Source organism: Bos indicus x Bos taurus, chromosome 1 (genome assembly GCF_003369695.1).
Source record: "Bos indicus x Bos taurus breed Angus x Brahman F1 hybrid chromosome 1, Bos_hybrid_MaternalHap_v2.0, whole genome shotgun sequence".
Taxonomy (NCBI): domain Eukaryota; kingdom Metazoa; phylum Chordata; class Mammalia; order Artiodactyla; family Bovidae; genus Bos; species Bos indicus x Bos taurus.
Window position 1 is genome coordinate 125,641,307 of NC_040076.1, and position 18,901 is coordinate 125,660,207.

Genomic DNA, 18,901 nt, shown 5'->3' on the forward strand with positions numbered 1-18,901 from the left:
CTTTTAGAAATGATCAATTAGATTTAACAAAGAGTCTAACAGAATTTCCAGAACTGAGATACATAATAATTTAAACAAGAAAGTTAATACATATGTTAAATAGTTGATAGACATAGTTCCAGAAGGGATTTAAGGTACTGAGAAATAGGTATGAAGTGATTGCCTGGAACATGGCACAAAGAGACAGATGGAAAATATGAAAGAGAGGTTAAGATTTATAGAAGCTAGAGTGAAGGAACCTAATATACATTAATCAAGGTTCCATAAGAAACAATATAGAATGTAGGAAATTTAATGTTTGAAGAAATACTAGTGAGCAATTTCCAAAATGGAGGAGAGATATCAATGATCAAATATGAGAAGTCAATAAAGCCTAAGCAATATATGTTTTAATAGATCCATGCCTACATGTATTATAGTAAAACCACAAAACAGCAAAGAAGGATGTTAAAAACATCCAGGAAGAAAAGACAGATTATCACAAAGAGCCTAACAACTGACTTCTCAGTAGAAACAATGAAAGTTAGATCTTAGAAAAATATCTTCAAAATGCTAACACAACTGTCACTCTAGAATTAATTACCCAGAAAACCTTCTCTTTTGTGAATGTGGGTGAAATACAGACATTTTTAGTTGAATAAGAGCTGAGACAGTTTACTACCAACAAATCCAAACTAAAGAAACTGCATTATGACTTTAAATCAGGCAGAAAGGTAATGACCACAGAATAAAAGACTAAAATGCAGAAACAAACACTGAGCAAAGATAGTGGATACAGAGTTGAAGGATTCTCAGGTCTCTGTGTTATTTAAGAGTCGGGTGAAGATATTGTGAAACTTTATAATATGCCAAAGTAAGTATGGATGGTAAATTGAGGTAACCTCTTAAAAAAAAAAGAAATGAAGAGGTAGAAGGTTGTAAACCAACAGGCTTGGTCTAATGGATAAATAGAGAACACTGTAGGACTTCGCTGGTGGTCCAGTGGTTAAGACTCCACAGTCCCAATGCAGGCAGCATAGCAGTTTGATCCCTGATCAGGGAACAGTTCTGAAGGAGAAGAACTGGCAGGGAGATTTGACCTACCATGATGGAACAAGGTCAGAAAGCTGTTGTAATTAAGACAGTGTGGTTTTAACAGAAAGATAGAAAAACTGACTAATGAAAACACCAGAGAAGCCAGAAACACATCCATGTGTCTCTGCAGAGTGGGCACATTCCAGAGTCCCACAGGTCAGCGGCCAAAGGTTGGCCCTGTTGAGAATGGAGGCAGGGACCATTTTTGTTTCCATGGAGAAATGAATTGTGTTCATATCTATGTCACACAAAAATCAATTACAGATGGGTTACAGGTGGAACTTAAATGAGAAGTTTAAATGAGAATTTCTGCTCATCAAAACACACCTTAAAGGGAGAGAAAAGAGAAGGCGCAAAACCAAAACAGATGTTTGTAAAATATTTGATATACTTGACAAAGACCTAGGTCTAGGTTCCAGAACATAGCAAGAAATTCTTAAAAGTGAATAAGGAAAAGGTAACAACTCATTACGAAAAATGGGCAAAGGACATGAAAAGGCATTCCCAGAAGAAAGCTGCACAGTGAATGCATCTTTGAGAAGAATGTAAATTGGTACCGTCACTTTGGAAATCAGTTTGGCAATATCTACTAAAATTGAACATGAACTTGTATCCGTTAACCTCGTGTAGAGTCTATACCCTAACCTTCTGGTGTGTCCACTAAGGATACTTTTGTCCTCCTGCATCACAGCACATAAAAGTGTTCTCTTTAACATTGTGTGTTCCAGAGGGAGAGTAAACAGCCCAGTGTTTATCAATAAGAGAATAGTCAGATTCTGTTGCAATTCACACTCTATAGCCATGAACATAGTGGATAAGTCTCACAGTTGTAATGTTGAGGGTAGGAAAAAAAAAAAAAAACGAAAAAGACACACTATACGCTTTCATTTATATGAAGTTTAAGAGCATACAAACCTATAGGTTATATGGATTCATGATACAGACCATTGTTGTTCAGTCACTCAGTCGTGTCCGACTCTTTGCAACCCCATGGACTGCAGCACACCAGGCCTCTCCGTCCATCACCAACTCCCAGAGCTTACTCAAACTCATGTCCATTGAGTCAGTGATACCATCCAACCATCTCATCCTCTGTCACCCCTTCTCCTCCTGCCCTCAGTCTTTTCCAGCATCAGAGTCTCTTCCGACAAGTCGGCTCTTCACATCAGGGGGCCAAAGTATTGCAGCTTCAGCATCAGTCCTTCCAATGAATATTCAGGGTTGATTTCCTTTAGGATTGACTAGTTTGATCTTCTTGCTGTCCAAGGGACTCTCAAGAGTCTTCTCTAACATTGCAGTTCAAAAGTATCAATTCTTTGGCACTCAGCCTTCCTTATGGTCCAGTTCTCACATCCATACATAACTACTGGACAAACCATAGCTTATATAAGTAAATCTGTAGTAGATAAAGGAAGGGAAAGAAGGAGCACAAACTCAGGGTAGCGGTTGCCTCCACAAGGGTGGGTGGGGGCGATGGGGGCGCTGTTGAGCATCCCTGGCTTCCTGAGAAGTTTGCCTGGAAGAGCTTGGACCACAGGAATATCTCCCCACAGTTAGAGTACTTCTGGGGTGGGGCAGTACAGAAAGTGAGAAAACCTGTTTGGGGAACTTTTCCCCTGTTAGATGTGTGACTAGGAGGAGGAGTGTTGTGACTGGCAGGACATCACCAGCATCCCTGTGCCTGATTCAGCACAGTATCAGTACCATTGGATTCAGTTCAGAAACATTTACTATATATACCCCAGCCATGTGGTGGGCACGATGTTAGGGACCTGGAACTCCAAGATTAATAAAAAAATACAGAGGTGAGTAGCAGGAGGGGCGGAAACAAGGCAGACAGGTAAATTGGCAACAAAAAGTCTGGGTGGATTTCTGACAAGGAGTCCTTTGGTCCAGTAGGGACAAGTGGTGGGGAAATTGGGGGAGATTATGCTTCTTGAAGCTGAGTCTTGACGGAAGAGTGGAAGTTAGATACAGAACAGAGGATTCGTTCCAAGCAGAGTTTGATTGTAAAGATACACAGAGGAGATGGATGCTGTTCTGGAGCCTACGCCTTGAGTGGGAGAGAGAGACAGAGGAGGCTGAGAGTGGAGTGGACTCCACATCGTGCAGACGTGGGGGCCCTCCCCATGCAGGTGGGGGAAATGACAGGACTGGTGCCCCTAGAACCCCTCCTAGACAACAGCAGGGAGGAGGCTGTGGCAGTGGTCCAGGTAAAGACAAGGAGGTGAAGGATGGTGAAGATGAGGAGGAGGTGGGTCAAGAAATACGGTGGTTGGTTGGCTGCAGACCGTTCTCATAGGCAATTCTGTAAGACAGCAGTGAGCATCCTTCATCCAGTCCTGGGATTTGCTAGTGAGGAGTGGGCACACATGAGATGTCCCCTTGCCTTTCGAGTGATTTGTAACATTAATTTGCAAATGCAACACTTGGCCTTCAGTACATTTATGGCACTGCGGTTCTGTCACATTCATACTAAAGCTCAGTGGCAGCATAGCTGAAATATGTCTTTGTGACAAAATACTCTTCCTTGAGAAAATTTAGCTTCCAGTATAGTGCTTCCAAGATTAGTTCATACAAGAGGCAGTGAATGATCACTATAATTATAACATCGTGCCCCTAAGGCTGGCTTGGTTGGATCGTCAGGTTTTCTTTGCTGCTTACAAGAAGTGCTTTTTGTAATGTTATCATCTAAACAAGGTTAACATGTCTTATTTGTAATTGTAGTTGAAAACTGTATTTCATGCACGCTGTGTTTATTTCATGGAATATTTTCAGAAGCAGGATTAAATATTCACGTTTGTGGCTTGATGCTCAGAAGCATTATTTAAATGACCTTGGTCCCATTTTTGTGACTGGAAGGTAAAAGGGAAGTCACAGAGCTCGTTCTTAGGTTTGGTTCATGTCTTGGCTCGGAAGGCAATAACCTTCAGGACAGAGAAGACCCTGCACTGTTCTCCCTGGTGGTCAAGGCCAGATCTACCTTCCCCTCCACGCTTCCAACTCAAAGTAGCTGATAGGTGAGGGAAAACAAGAGTTGCCTCATGTATTTATTGTCCAAGATGCCTAAGAAGTGATTCGGCTGAGAAGATGCCTCAAAAAAGGAGTTTAGACAAACCACCAATTAATTTGGTTAAATAACTAATTTTTTCCACTTCTGAATTAAATAGTTTTAAAATGGAATTAGCCAAACAGCATTTTTAAACCATTGTTTAAATAACAATAGCAAAAGATTAGGTGAAACTACCATCTTTTATAATATAGTTATCCCCTAAGACTTAAGTAAGAGAGCTTCTGAGCCTCAGTAATTAGCGCTACTAAATCTTTAGTCCCAACTAACCAGCACGCCCCTAAGATTGCTTTAAAATTAGATTCTTAATGAGGTTGTTCATGACCACCAAAACAAAGTAATCACTTTCTCTTTCTCCTTAAGAGCATTTTGCTACCCAGATTATAAACAGAAAGGTTTCCATTTCAGGCACGCGTGAGAACTCTTATTAACAATGAAATGAAAGTCCCATTAAATTCTGAGTGGCTTTCTTATCCCTAGGTGACCAGCCCGCTAAGACGATCCCTTTCGTTGTGTCTTCACAGGGTGTGGAAATTTGTTCACCAGGTTTCTCCATCTGATTCCCCATGGCCAGCAACCCCTAGCTCCCCAGGCCAGCCGGAACTGAGTCTTAGTTCAAAGATGCTGTGCAGTTGCTGAGTCAGACCAGACCCTAAAGCGCTTATGAAGCACCAGCTGCAGCTTCAGTGCTTACACTGTCCCCAGTGGCACCTGGTCCTGGGTTCAAATCCTGACTCTCCTACACACAAGCGGAGGGCCTTGGGCAAATCACTTTAACTCGCTGATCTTCAGTCACCTGTTCCATAAAAAGGGGATAATAACATGGTTGTTGTGAAAGCACAATTCAGCAGTTTGCAAAAAGCTCAGTGCCTAACTGAGCAAACGCTCAGGAAATGTTAGCTATTTGCGTGAATATTGAGCAGGTTAAGAATGTCATCTTTTTAAGTCTTTTAACTTTTCAGTTTAAACAGAGAGTAATCTATTGTTGGAAATTAAAGGAAAGTTAGTTCTACACTTTTAAATCTATATATATATGCATTTTTAAAACTTTTTTTTTCCCTTTTAGGCCAATTGTATCTGAGAGAAACGAACTTCTCATTCAGTTTTTATCAGATTTAAGTTTAACTGCAGATGGATTTATCGGTCACTACAAATTCAGGCCCAAAAAATTACCGACAACCACTGCACTGCCTGTTACCACCACCTTTCCAGTGTCTACAACAAGTAAGTCTGCTTTGAAATTTCTACTCAGACTTGAGTATAAGAAGAATTCTTCTGAAGTGGGGGTGGGGGGGAGGGGGGAAACTGATTAAGAGGAAAATACTTGAAACTAAAATAAGTTAAATAAGACAAATACTTACATAAGAGAATAATATGATTCCATAAATGAAAGAAAAGTATAAGATATAAGAATGCTTATAAGCTAATAATTTTAAAATGTTATCCAGGAAAATTATGGTCACTTAAAAATACTAGGAACCCTATTATAGGTAGAGACCATAACAAGCCTAATTTTTCTTTCTTGGCATTTATAAAATCATGTTTTTCTTTTTATTACATAGAACTGTAGTATTTTGGGTTAAAATTTCAGGGCCCTGATTCCTGTCTGTTTTCATTTCTGCAAGTATTTGGACTTTGTTGTGGGGAGGGGTATGATCCAAAATGTGCCATACAAAATATATTATTTTTTTAAACTGAAGTAAATCAAACAAAAACATTGTATGTATTGTAGACACCAGTTGGGGACCTCTGGTTTGGGTATGACCTAAGAAATGCAAGGGCAACAGAGCGTTCCTGTTTCTTGTCTCTACACCCTGTCAGCAGAGCCCACCAGGATTTCAGGCCTCAGATCTCAAAATCTAAAAGGGAGGAGAAAAAAGTGGAAGGGGGAATCTAAGGTTAAGACGTGAAATGGGCTGAAATAAGCCCAGCTTTATTGCCCACCATTTTCTGCGAGTTCGCAGAGAGGGCTGTCCTGAGTACAGACACTTCCAGAAGGGCTGATTTTTCTGAGCACTCCGCAAGTGTGCCACCTTGTGGCCCGGAAGTGTACTGCTGCACATCGCAGCAATATTTCTCCAGTTCTCTCAGTGGACCTTGGTGTCCTTATTCTTCCCAGAGAATCATCTGTCTACACCCATGTGGTTCTCCAGCTTTTATATCCAGTCCTAAACTTTCTCTGAAGTTGCAAACATGACTTTTTAATTATCTCCTACAGGTTTGCAACTGCTAGACATTGAAAAATATATCAGATTTAACTCATTTCTATCACACTATATTCTGTCTCATTTCTGCTTCTCCACCTATTTTCTCAAGCCTGGGCCACAGCATCTGTAGCCACACTCCTAGGGTTCCCTTGACTTCCTCTATCTTAACTCCCCATGCATGCCCTGCCCCTTCCCCCCACCCCCAACAGCACAGACTGTGTCTCTCCCCCACTTAGATTTGCTGTCTACGCCTATGCCTTCCAATACGGTGGCCACTTTTAGATGATTGAAATGTGATTAGTGCAACTAAAGATCTGAATTTTTAACTTCATTAAATTTAAAAAGCCTCCTGTGGCCAGCAGCCAGACGAGAGGACAGCGCAGGGGCCAATCTCCTTCACACTTTGTCCCTGGGGCCTCCCCTTCTAGCTTCATCTTTAGGCTCTACCACCTTGCTCCTTATGCTCTAAGTATTTGGGATTTTATCCTAAGTGTGGAGGAAGCTGTTGGTGGATTTAAGCAAAGTTCAGGATTAGATTCTCACTTAATGTTGAGAATTCACCTCACTCAGATGTTGATGAGACTTTAAACAAGAGCAGGAATAGAATGGTACCATCTGATTTCGTGATGTGGAGGCTGCCGGACACCCTGGCAGGGGTTGTGTGAGCCGAGTGGTGCAGGTAGATGCTGAACAAGGGCGAGGGGGCGTGTGGAGCATGGCAAGGAAACGAACACCAAGTCCAGCAACTCAGTCTGAGGGTTTGGCCCTGAGGAAGGGAGGTAGAGAGCCTGAGTGTTTGAACATGGTAAAGCTAGGGGGAAGTAGCTTGCAAAGAGGGAAAACAGAAGGGCGGAGCAAGGGAATAAGTGAGGAGGAAATTTTCACAAAGATGGCAGGGTCTGGCCTCCAGAGGCCATGCAGAAGGATAGACCTTAGGCCAGAGGTAGGCAGCCTCCTCTCTTAGGAGAGGAAGGAAGTCAGGGTACAGATGGAGACAGCTCGGAGGTCTGGTGGAGGACATTTTGTTCTGTGATCTTTGTTCTCACCAGAAAATAGGCAAGGTCACCTGCTGAGAACAAGAAGAGAGGTGGGAGCCCTGGGGGTTGTGGGGCAGTTTGTCACTTGGATGAGGGTCTGTTTGTGTTCTCAGCTGTCTGTGAGCAGACACAGAAAGAGAAAAGAGTCTCCTACCGGACTGCTAGAGGGCAGAGCAGGAACAGGTGTGTAAGTATTGTTAAAAAAGTAACTGAACTAATGGACCATGAAAACTACGTGGAAAAGCTAAGGAATTAAGATGGGCCAGGGTGATGGAATGGGAAATAGGAGCGGGGCCAGTGTATTGAACCTCTAAAGAAACAAAGAATAAGTAGTCATGAGAGTAGGAGAGTGAATAAATAAGCCTAAAGGAGAGGAGGTTCTGTTGGATGAAGGATGAGAGATTAGTGATGAGACTTCAGCAGAAGGACACGTGAGCCTGGGACTGAGGGGCGAAGATGGACCAGAGGGAACATCTGAGATGGGGGGCCGGGGTTGAGGCTACAGCCAGAGAGCGATCGTCCCCAAGGAGGGAGGACCCACCAAGATGCTTGAGGGAGCACATGAAGAGGAAAGCTGAAAACCCCGTGCCACACTTGGGTGTGCAGGGCAGCAGAGAGCAGACAGGAAGATGAAGAATGTCAGGGTGGGCCACCCACCCAACCTCCAGACTAATGTCCTGAGGCCGAGAAGGAGCTGGGTTCAAGTGGTCCACGTAAGAAGATGCTCTTTCATCAGACAAGGAGAACCTCTAAGGCACTTAGCTTTGGACTCAGTGAATTAGATAAATTTAGGTCCCCAACTTTTAGAGCAATATTCCCTCTAAATGCTTTCTGAGCTCTTTCTCTACTATATATATATTTATATATGCTATTATGTATATTTTAACATTAAACTGTGTATATTTTAATATTGTAATCCACTTTAGATCCTTTTGGAGATAAGTAGGGATACAAATTAAGATTAAATTCACAGAAGGGTTAGCAGAACATATTAGAAGGGCAAATTCTTACCCGGTAAGTACAGCTCTATGACAGTTGTTCTGTTTAGTTCTTCCTAACACGTTGCCACATGTAAGGGAATCATTACCAAATGTTTTGGAAACATTTTTAATGATGAAAATGAGGATTCAATATTTTCATTTCATTTCATAAGGATTAAATATTATCATCATATCACAGCTTTCCAACCTTGGCACCATTTACATTTTTGGCTAGATAATTCTTTGCTTTGGGGGGCTGTCCTGTTCACTGTGAAATGTTGAGCAGCATCGCTGGTTATCTACCTACTAGACGCTGGTATCATCCTCTAGTCGTGACTGCCAAAAATATTTCCAGAGTTTACCAAATGTCACCTAGTGGGAGAAATCACCCCCATTGAGAACTACTGTGTTTGTCTATTTAGCTGTACTTTAAATTTGTCTACTTCTCAGTTCTTAAGATCCTTACAGGCAATGACAGGCTCAAAATAGCACACTTCATCACATGAGCATTGTTCCCCAAAACCTGTAATGCTAACATTTGGGTAATTGTGTATTTCAAATGCATCAAGAAAACTCCCTCCACTCTCAGGGGAACCCCATAAGATTCCTTTGGTGAAGTGAAGAGTTAACCTGTATTTCCTGTGTTCTTATTTGTTATTCTGGGTTTTTGGTAAGCAGGGCACATGAGACTGTATCTATTTTTGGTTACAGCATTAGTTATATATAAAGGAAGAAGAGAATGGGGCTAAATTTGGGTTATCTTTGATCTCAGGTTTAAAGCTCAGCAGAGGGCATTGAGTTACCCTGAGGAAATTAAGAGTAGAAGTTGGTAACGTGAGGAATATCCTTTGCAGGTTCTTTAATTATTTCATTGCAGTGACAGATTGGTGGCTCAGAGAAATAAATGAGAATTTTAAATGGACTGATTCAGATCTAAACACCAATTATATATGCATTCATTTTCCTGAATCTCATGTATTTCTTCTTGGAATGAAGGTTTAAAGCCCACCGTGGCCCTGTGTCAGCAGAAGTGTAGACGGTCGGGGACTCTGGAGAGCAATTATTGCTCGAGCAACTTCGGTAAGAAAGAAAACCGTCTTTCCTTTTTAATCAGAAACCCGAAACTGCATGCTTAACCTCAAAGGAACTGCCATGAATGGGATGGTAGTGGGTCAGTTACACTCTGCATCTACCCAGGAAAATATTTTCCTCCACGCTAAGGTGTGTTGCACCATTTGAAGTGTTAGAGTTCACAACTGAGAAAAATGTGTGCAGAAAATACGTTTTTCACACAAACTTAAAACTTAATCATTTGACTTCTGGTACATGACTCTGCTGTTCTGTTTATTCTGGCTAGCCCAGTGTTTCCCCCACCCCAGGAAAAAAACCCTGCATCCTTTTTTTTCTCACATCGTTTTCATGTTCTGAGTATTTTTTCACACATCTGTAATTCAACTTAAATAATTCAGAAACATATCCAAGCTGGCCTCTCTCAGAAGAAATTCAAGTATTTCCTCTGCTGTGTCCCTCCAGAGGATGAAATTAAAACTCGGAAATCTGAAATCCATTTGGAAACTCTTATAAACTGGAAGATATCAAGGAGATATTACCTAATGAATCAGAATTCCTAAAGAGTTTTTTTTCCAATTAAAAAAATCTTGCACATTCTGTGAAAACTGCTTAAGAGCAAACGATCCCAAGTTGAATTATGTTGGTTATGTTTGAAAGGAATATGGAAGAAAAGTCTTATCAGGAAAAGAAAGTTGCTACGGCCTAAATAGTTTACCCAACACAGGGCCTCCCAGAAGAAGCTTTGCTTGCTTTTTCTTATGCCTTCAAGTGATAACTGCAGCCCAGATTGACCATATTGTAGTAAAGATGTGAGGACAGTAAAGAATCTAGGGCCCTGTAGAGGGAGGGAATACATATATGTGTATATGTATACACATATAGCTAATTTGGGGCTTCCCAGGTGGCGCATTCGGAGAAGGCAATGGCACCCCACTCCAGTACTCTTGCCTGGAAAATCCCATGGATGGAGGAGCCTGGTTGGCTGCAGTCCATGGGGTCGCTAAGAGTTGGACACGACTGAGTGACTTCACTTTCACTTTTCACTTGCATGCATTGGAGAAGGAAATGGCAACCCACTCCAGTGTTCTTGCCTGGAGAATCCCAGGGACGGGGGAACCTGGTGAGCTACCATCTATGGGGTCGCACAGAGTCGGACACGACTGAAGCGACTTAGCAGCAGCAGCAGGTGGCACATTTGGTAACGAATTTGCCTGCCAGTGGGTTCAAATCCCTGAGTGGGTAAGATGCCCTGAAGGAGGAAATGGCAACCCACTCTAGTATTCATGCCTGGAACATTCCATGAACAGAGGAGCCTAGTGGGCTACAGTCCATGGAGTCGCAAAGAGTCAGACATGATTGAGCGTACACACACACACACACACACACACAAGCACATAGCTGATTCAGTTTGTTGTACCCCATTATAAAGTAACTATGCGTGCTCAGCAGCTCAGTCGTGTCCAATTCTTCGTGAGCCCACAGAGGGGAGCCTGTCAGGTTCCTCTGTCCATGGGATTTCCCAGACAAGAATACTGCAGTGGGTTGCCATTTCCTACTCTAGGGGATCTTCCCGACCCAGGAATCGAACCTGAGTTTCCTGCGTCTCCTGCATTGGCAGGCACATTCTTCAGCACTGAGCCACCTGGGATGCCCCGAAAGCAACTATACCCCAATAAAAAAAACTAGGGCCCTAAATCTATCTGGAGTTTGCATGCCAAAATGCAAATAACCGGCATGAAAATGAAGACCAGTAGCACCAGGTGTCATTGCTCCCACATCCAGTAACAGGTGCTTAAGGAAATCTCCCTCCCTCCCTTCAGAGCTATCTGATTTCACTCAGCTACCCACTGACATTTTGCAGAGAATCGCTCATCACTGGGAATCACAGTAAGGTGTAATAAGAATTCTGATGTGATGAGCTTTGCACGCCACATAAGCAGTGAGTTTTCACTTTATCCTGAAAGGGTAATATTATCAAGTCCAAAACTCCATGTATTCCATTGTGACTTACATGGCAAAATGACCCAATACTACCACCAGAGGCCTGTTGGTTCCTAACCCACATTGGTAGCACTGTTTTAGGGGCAGGGTTTTGTTTTTGTTTTTAATTGGCCACATCATGCGGCATGCAGTACCTTAGTTCCCTGACCAGGGATCGAACCTATGCCCCCTGCAGTGGAAGCATGGAGTCTTAACCACTGGACCACCAAGTAAATCTCTTTAGGGGCAGGTTTTGATTTCACAATGACTGGGGGCTGCAGTTGGTTTTCTGGGTAAGGACAGGATTATCAAAAAGTCATTCAATCTAAGTCCTGCGTCACATGGAATACACCCCCTTCAAAAAATGCCCGAAGCATGCCTTTGTGAAACACTGCATCTTTCTTTCAGACAAGGCAATGGCACCCCACTCCAGTACTCTTGCCTGGAAAATCTCATGGGCGGAGGAGCCTGGTAGGCTGCAGTCCATAGGGTCGCTAAGATTCGGACACGACTGAGCGACTTCACTTTCACTTTTCACTTTCATGCATTGGAGAAGGAAATGGCAACCCACTCCAATGTTCTTGCCTGGAGAATCCCAGGGACGGGGGAGCCTGGTGGGCTGCCGCCTCTGGAGTCGCACAGAGTCGGACACGACTGAAGCGACTTTGCAGCAGCAGCAGCATCTTTCTTTATGTGGCTCAGAAGTAAGACTCTTCTCTGAGTGTTACATGGTAAGAAGAGAGAGTTACATAGTGAAAAGCAACGGAATTTTGCTAGAGTTTTTTCTAACCAAGGAAATGTTTAAAGTTATACCTCAGTTCTATACTTTGACTTGTTCATTGAGATAAAAAGGATGGATAAGAAAGAGAATATGAAAGACCCAGAGGGACTTCCAGAAGTCCAGTGGCTAAGACTCCAAGCTCCCAATGCAGGGGGCTTGGGTTCGATCCCTGGTTGGGGAACTAAGATCCTGCATGCGGCAACTAAGACCCAGCTCAGCCAAATAAATAAATAAAAAGAGAGGAACCAGGGGGAGATACAGAAAGGTAAGTGCTCACCCACACAGACACAAGGAATCAGATCTTTATGGCTCAAACCTCCATCATGCAACTTCTTATTATGGCACTGCCTTAAGGATACACGGTCCTGTTGAGTATTAACAAGCAGAGGTGCAATTACCATGTTTGGTAATTGATCCACACGTTGGATAACACATTGGAACAAGTCTCTGTCTCAGCAACTGACTGCAGTTTGGTAGTTATTTTGGTTTTTTTCAATGCCTAACAGCTAGGGTAACATTACAGCCCCATGACTCCTGGTTTTTAACCTGTATTTTGATGACAGATAGACAGAATTAAATTTAATGACTCTTATTATGCCCTTCTTTCTAACATTAAAATGTTTCCCATCTGAAAGTTAGAGGAATGTATCAATACAACTATTTTCAGTTCCGCTTACATTGGTCTTCACTGTCTTAGATTTTAAAAATGTTTTCTTTTGCAGTCTTGGCCGGCACTGTCATCACCACCATCCCTCGAGGTGGGAGTCTGCATGCCACGGTCTCGATCATCAACATTTATAAAGAGGGCAATCTGGCAATTCAGCAGGCCGGCAAGAACATGAGCGCCAAGGTCCTCGTGGTCTGCAAGCAGTGCCCACTCCTCAGAAGAGGTGAGCAGGAGGAAAACTCCAGGCTTTCTTCCGGGGGAGCTCAAGGGCCGGGAAGGGGAAAGGAGAGCCTCTCCGAGCAAGTCGTGGATCTTTCCATGCCGTGGCTGGTCTAGAGAAGTCAAGTCATGGCTCATGTATTGCCCACTTCTGATGGAGAAGGAGGGTCTTTGGCGTCAGGCAGAATTGGGCTCCAATCTCAGTTCCTGTAACTTGTGGAAGAAGACAGGATAATGGAAATGGTCAGTGAGTTCAAGAAGCATTTGAAGTTGGATCAATAGGGAACAGACAGAGAAAGAGGTTCAGGGGAAAGAGATTTTCAGTTACCGCACTTAAAGTACCACTACTATGTGTAGAGGAAAATATCTATCAAGGAATAGGAAATTCAAGGACTTCCCCGGTGTTCCAGAGGCTAAGACTCTATGCTCCCAAGGCAAGGGGCCCGAGTTCAATTCCTGGTTCAGGGAACTAGGTCCCACATGTTGTAGTTAAGAGTTCACATACCTCAGTGATGATTGAAGATCCCATGAGCAGCAACTAAGACCCAGTGCAGCCAAATAAAAGTATTTTTTTTTAAAAAAAAAAGGAACAGGAAATTCAGAGTTGGTGTTCAGAAGAGAGAGGTATCTATGGGCTAGAATAAAAGATCTGGGGCTCATCTGTAGATATGAGATTATTAAATTCACGGGTGAGAATGAGTTTATTAAGATAAATTTTAGGAAAAGGAAAGTTACCCTAGAGCCAGAGGCACGTGATTTTTTAAAAACAGGTATATAAAAGTAATGTATGTTCTATGGTTTTTGAAAAAGTTAAATAAGTAGTGCATGCTTAGTCTCTTTAGCTGTGTCTGACTCTTTGCAGCCCTATGGACTATATACCCGCTAGGCTCCTCTGTCCCAGGAGATTCTCCAGGCAAGAATACTGGAGTGGGTTGCCATGCCCTCCTCCAGGGGGTCTTCCCAACCCAGGGGTCGAACCCACATCTCTGATGTCTCCTGCATTGGCAGGCGGTCTTTACCACTAGTGCCAACTAAGTGGAGAAGGATTTAAAATAAAAAGGGAAGCCCTTTCCCTTTCCCCAGAGGCACAATGAAAAAGCTCCTTCCAGAAGGTTCTGTCCATGTAAAAATGTACATACACATGTAGACAGATGGGATCTTTCTACACACATTCTGCTCAAACTTCCCTCCACATGATGTGTATATGGACAGCTTTCCATCAACAGCACATACACAGCTCTCTCTTACTTTGGAATGGCAGTCAGGGCAGTCACGCCCGGCACTCCACTGTGTGATGAACCATGACTTCCCATCCGGTATCAGCTTGTTCCTTTTCTCAGTCTTATTACAAACCTCTCCCACAATCAAAAGAAGCCAAACCTCTACCACACACATAGAAATACAGATACATTACATACAAATACATTAAGAAAGCTTTACTATGAATTCAGATTGTTCATAAAAGTCAGAGGCCAGCAGCTTCACATTGACTCTATTTTTGAAAAATATATATATTGTGAGAAAATCTTTCTATAATAAAATGGAAAATGCCAGAAAGGGAAATTTTGATCAGTTTTATCATAAAAATTTGATCTTCAGAGCTTCATATAACATTATAAATGAGATTAAAATGCAAACAAACATGATAAATAAAATGGTAGAGTAATTTTTGTAAACACAATGGATAAGAGGTTGATATTATTTAAGTATTATTAAGGACTTGATTTCTGAACAGAAAATAATTGGTGATTTCAAAGCAAAATGTAGAAGGGATATAATCAAGAATAAATTATAAATTAATACAGTAACATTGTACCTCACTTCTAAGAAAAGGAAGTGAGCATCAGAAAAATAAGACCAACACCACCTTATGGTTTGTTGAAAAAGCAACATAGTACAACTTTCATATGCTCACATACTGTTGCTCAGAAATTACACTCTAAAACATAGTTTCTTGAGGAAATAATCAGAGATGAGCACAAATATGTATGTAAAGACTTCCCCGGTGGCTCAGACGGTAAAGCGTCTGCCTACAACATGGGAGACCTGGGTTTGATCCCTGGGCTGGGAAGATCTCCTGGAGAAGGAAATGGCAACCCACTCCAGTACTCTTGCCTGGAAAATCCCATGGACGGAGGAACCTGGTAGGCTACAGTCCATGGGGTCGCAAAGAGTCGGACACAACTGAGCATCATTTACTTTTACTATGCATGTAGAACTCATAAATTCCAAATAATAATCCCATTGACTCTTAAGAGGGAATAGTAAAGACTCTGTAAAAGGTAACACTTCTTTCCAGAAGTGTCTGGAACAGCAAATAATCCAGGTCTGGATACTTACTGTCAGATCTCATCTCATCAGATCTCATACTTACTGTCATCTCTCTTGTGGTGGCATCTGCCCGCCCAGCCTGCCAAGCCTTCACGGGCTCAGGACCATTACGATTATAGTGGTGGACCACAGAGGAAGGCTTATACAGGGGAAATGTCTCCTATGACACCCGGGGGAGAGGAAGAATAAAGGAGGTGGTAACACATTTTTCTGAAGCAATGTAAATCTTCAGAGTTGAACCCAACATACCTCAGTGTGGGCTCCAGTCTAGGCCTACGTACCTTAGTCAGACAAACAGATATATAAAAAAAACAGAACAACAGATAGAAGTACTTTTTAGTACATATCTTTTTAGGGACTATAAGAATGTAAAGAAGTATATGGTCCAACCATGCCCTCAAAAAACTTACATAGTATAAATGTTGGAGGGGTTAATAAAAAGTTCAAGACAACAACGGAAGACAATGGATCAATAGTTGCCAAATGCCTGGGGAGATCCAGAAGCCTGGTGGGACCAGGAGGGGCCTTCTGAAGACAGCCCCTTGAGGAAGGAGAGCTTTTCCTAGGAATAGTGTTTGTATAGAACGCTCAGTAAATACATTAGACCTTATGCAGAGCTGGACCTGACCGGGTCTAATCATTCCATCCAGTTTCCTAATGTAAGCAGAGCTGGAACATTCTATTCTGTCAAAGTTAGATTTTTTTTTCAATGAGAGTCTTAAACAAGGTTTTATGCTAGAAAGAACAAATATCTAATTACACGATTTGTAAAACATTTACCTGGAGGTAAGTTATAGCCTAAGTTGTTTCAAACCAACACACACAGAGAAAAAAATTAATCTTACATTCTCTTTTAGGTTTAAATTACATAATTATGGGTCAAGTGGGTGAGGATGGCCGAGGCAAGATCATGCCCAACAGCTTTATCATGATGTTCAAGACCAAGAATCAGAAGCTCCTGGACGCCCTGAAGAACAAGCAGTGTTAACACTGTGTCCATTTAAGCTGCATTCTGTCACTGCCTTTGAAAGATCTTTTTTTCTCTGTAGAAGAAGAAAATTTATAACCTGAAATATTGAGCATTCAGAGAGATTTACTCTTCACAGGATGTAGGTAGGAGAGCTCGGGTGTTGCTGATGGAAGTTCTTGCCGGCACAGAAGAGGAGCAGATATCTGATGGGAAGCCTGCAGACTCAGTGGGGTGATGCGACTAAATGTATCAAGCGTTGACAGTTTGGAAGCCGTTTATTTATGTATCTCTGTAAAAGGGTATTTTAGAAATGAGTTGTGTGAAGATGTAAAAAAGAGATTTTTATACGTGCAATATTTATAGTGATATTTGTTTTACCTTCAAGCATTTGCTCTGAGGTGTTATATTCTTCTCTCGCATTTTTAAAACCAGTGCTTAATAAATATTTTTAAATGATTATATAACTGCCATTAAACTTTTTTTATTAAAAAGTGGAACACTATGAAAAGAATATTCCCTGGTATTTACCTGTAAGATTGTCCTTGTATCAAGGGGCTTCCCTCATAGCTCAGTTGGTAAATTATCTGCCTGCAATGCAGGAGACCCGGGTTCATTTCCTGGATCAGGAAGATCCCCTGGAGAAGGGAATGGTAACCCACTCCAGTATTCTTGCCTGGAGAATCCCATGGACAGAGGAGCCTGACAGGCTACAGTCCCTGGGATCGCAAGAGTCGGACACGACTTATCGACTAAACCACCACCACCAAAAGAGCAGTCCAAGGACGACAGGAACCAGTTGGATCCAGTCTTGTAAACAGACTATAATTCTTTTCTGCAGAACCAGAGAATTGAGAGCTGGAGTGGTGTCCCTCAGGAATCTCGTTCAGGTCCTTCACTTTGTAATGGAAATGGAAGCTTGGGTATATTTAGTAACTTGTCCAGAGCACACACGTCCCAAAAGACAGAACAGGCAATCAAGCTCATAAGTCCTAAGTTCAAACCCAGTGCCCTTCCTGCCGCTAGAAGAGGTCTTCTCTGCCCCAGAGGAAAACTCCCTCATCTTGCAGAGTTCAGTCTTTGTTTCCCTAGCCTAAATCAAGTCATTTTATAGGACTTGAATTAGAAGTACAGAAATTAGAAGGGCGCCTCCCACCGCTATTTTGTTCATCCCTAGTTAACTGGGTCAGGGTGTATCTACTGGGATGCATTCTGCCACTGCCTTTAAAAAATCTATACTCACCCAGGAGAGGAAGAACTATAAAAGGGCTCCCATCGTGTGCAGAGCTACTTAAAACGCAGCCGTACCTGCCAGGGGTGTGGCAGGCAACCAGCCTCAGGAGGTTGTTGGGCAGGAGCTGCAGAAGAGGGAACAACTGTCCCTATCCGAAGGTAAAAAGCACACCAGGGATAAACACAGACTTGGGTCATAAGGTCCCCCATAGCTGAAGCAATGTTTTAGAAGTAAGGGAAAATACTCTTTTGGGTAAAAATAATAACTCCCAGCTCTAGATGTGACCAGACACTCAAAGAGCAGAAAATGGAAATTCAAAAGGAAGAATCCTGCTTGGGCAGCTAAGGGAGCACAAGAAAGCAATGAATGTGGGCTAGTTTGAGGGTCAGGAATCATTCCTGAACTCTCCCAGTGGGGTGACCATCAGTACCAGGGAATTCAGGGCGTCCCTGGTGGCTCAGCAGTAAAGAATCTGCCTGCCAGTACAGGATATGTGGATCGGCATAGGTTCGATCCCTGGGTGGGGAAGATCCGCTGGAGGAGGAAATGGCAACCCACTCCAGTATTCTTGCCAGGGAATTTCCACGGACCGAAGAGCCTGGAGGGCTACAGTTCAAGGGGTTGCAGAGTCAGACGCAAAAACCAGACAACAACCAGGGAATTCACCAGCTGAGGAAGTGGATGAACTAGAAGAGCTGGTGGGTGGCTTCCCTGGCCAGTGCCACCTTTTAGAAAAGCCCTCTCAACCCACAGAGGGCACAGGGCAGCTGCGAGCAGCCAGAATTTAACTGTGGAATCCTGATTGATTCCACCCTTCTCTAGACAGCTCACTACCTTTCAAGAATGCATGTTGTGGGACCTTGGAAGCAATTACTAAAGATTTTAGCATTTCTTACAGAAACTTCTATTGGTGTACCACAGGTAGCAGGCTTGCAGCCATCAGCTTCTTTCACAACCAGTGTAAATACCTCCATAGGTTTCTGAGAGAGGGTTGGAGTCACAGTGAGGTAAAAAGAAATCCAGACTATTCATACCACTGACATCTCTGACAGAAGACTTAGAACCGTTGATGGGATTTGTGGTTAATAATAGATGGCAATGATTTGTCTTTTTTTTTTTTTATTGAAGGATAATTGCTTTACAGAAATTTTGTTGTTTTCTGTCAAACCTCAACATGAATCAGCCATAAGTATACATATATCCCCTCCCTTTTGAACCTCCTCCCCATTCCACCCCTGTAGTTTGATACAGAGCCCCTGTTTGAGTTTCCTGAGTCATACAGC

At 42.6% G+C, this 18,901-nt stretch overlaps 1 protein-coding gene across 1 annotated transcript in view; it reads left to right on the forward strand.

Moving 5' to 3' along the window:
• PCOLCE2 (procollagen C-endopeptidase enhancer 2) overlaps nucleotides 1-16,848 on the forward strand; it is a 99,463-nt gene extending 82,615 nt beyond the window's left edge. The window contains exons 6-9 of the mRNA XM_027544219.1: nucleotides 5,211-5,368; nucleotides 9,365-9,448; nucleotides 12,923-13,090; nucleotides 16,275-16,848. Coding sequence (XP_027400020.1) covers nucleotides 5,211-5,368; nucleotides 9,365-9,448; nucleotides 12,923-13,090; nucleotides 16,275-16,405 — 541 coding nt within the window. The 3' untranslated portion in view covers nucleotides 16,406-16,848. The remainder of the gene's footprint in view (nucleotides 1-5,210; nucleotides 5,369-9,364; nucleotides 9,449-12,922; nucleotides 13,091-16,274) is intronic.
• The last annotated feature ends 2,053 nt before the right edge of the window (nucleotides 16,849-18,901 follow it).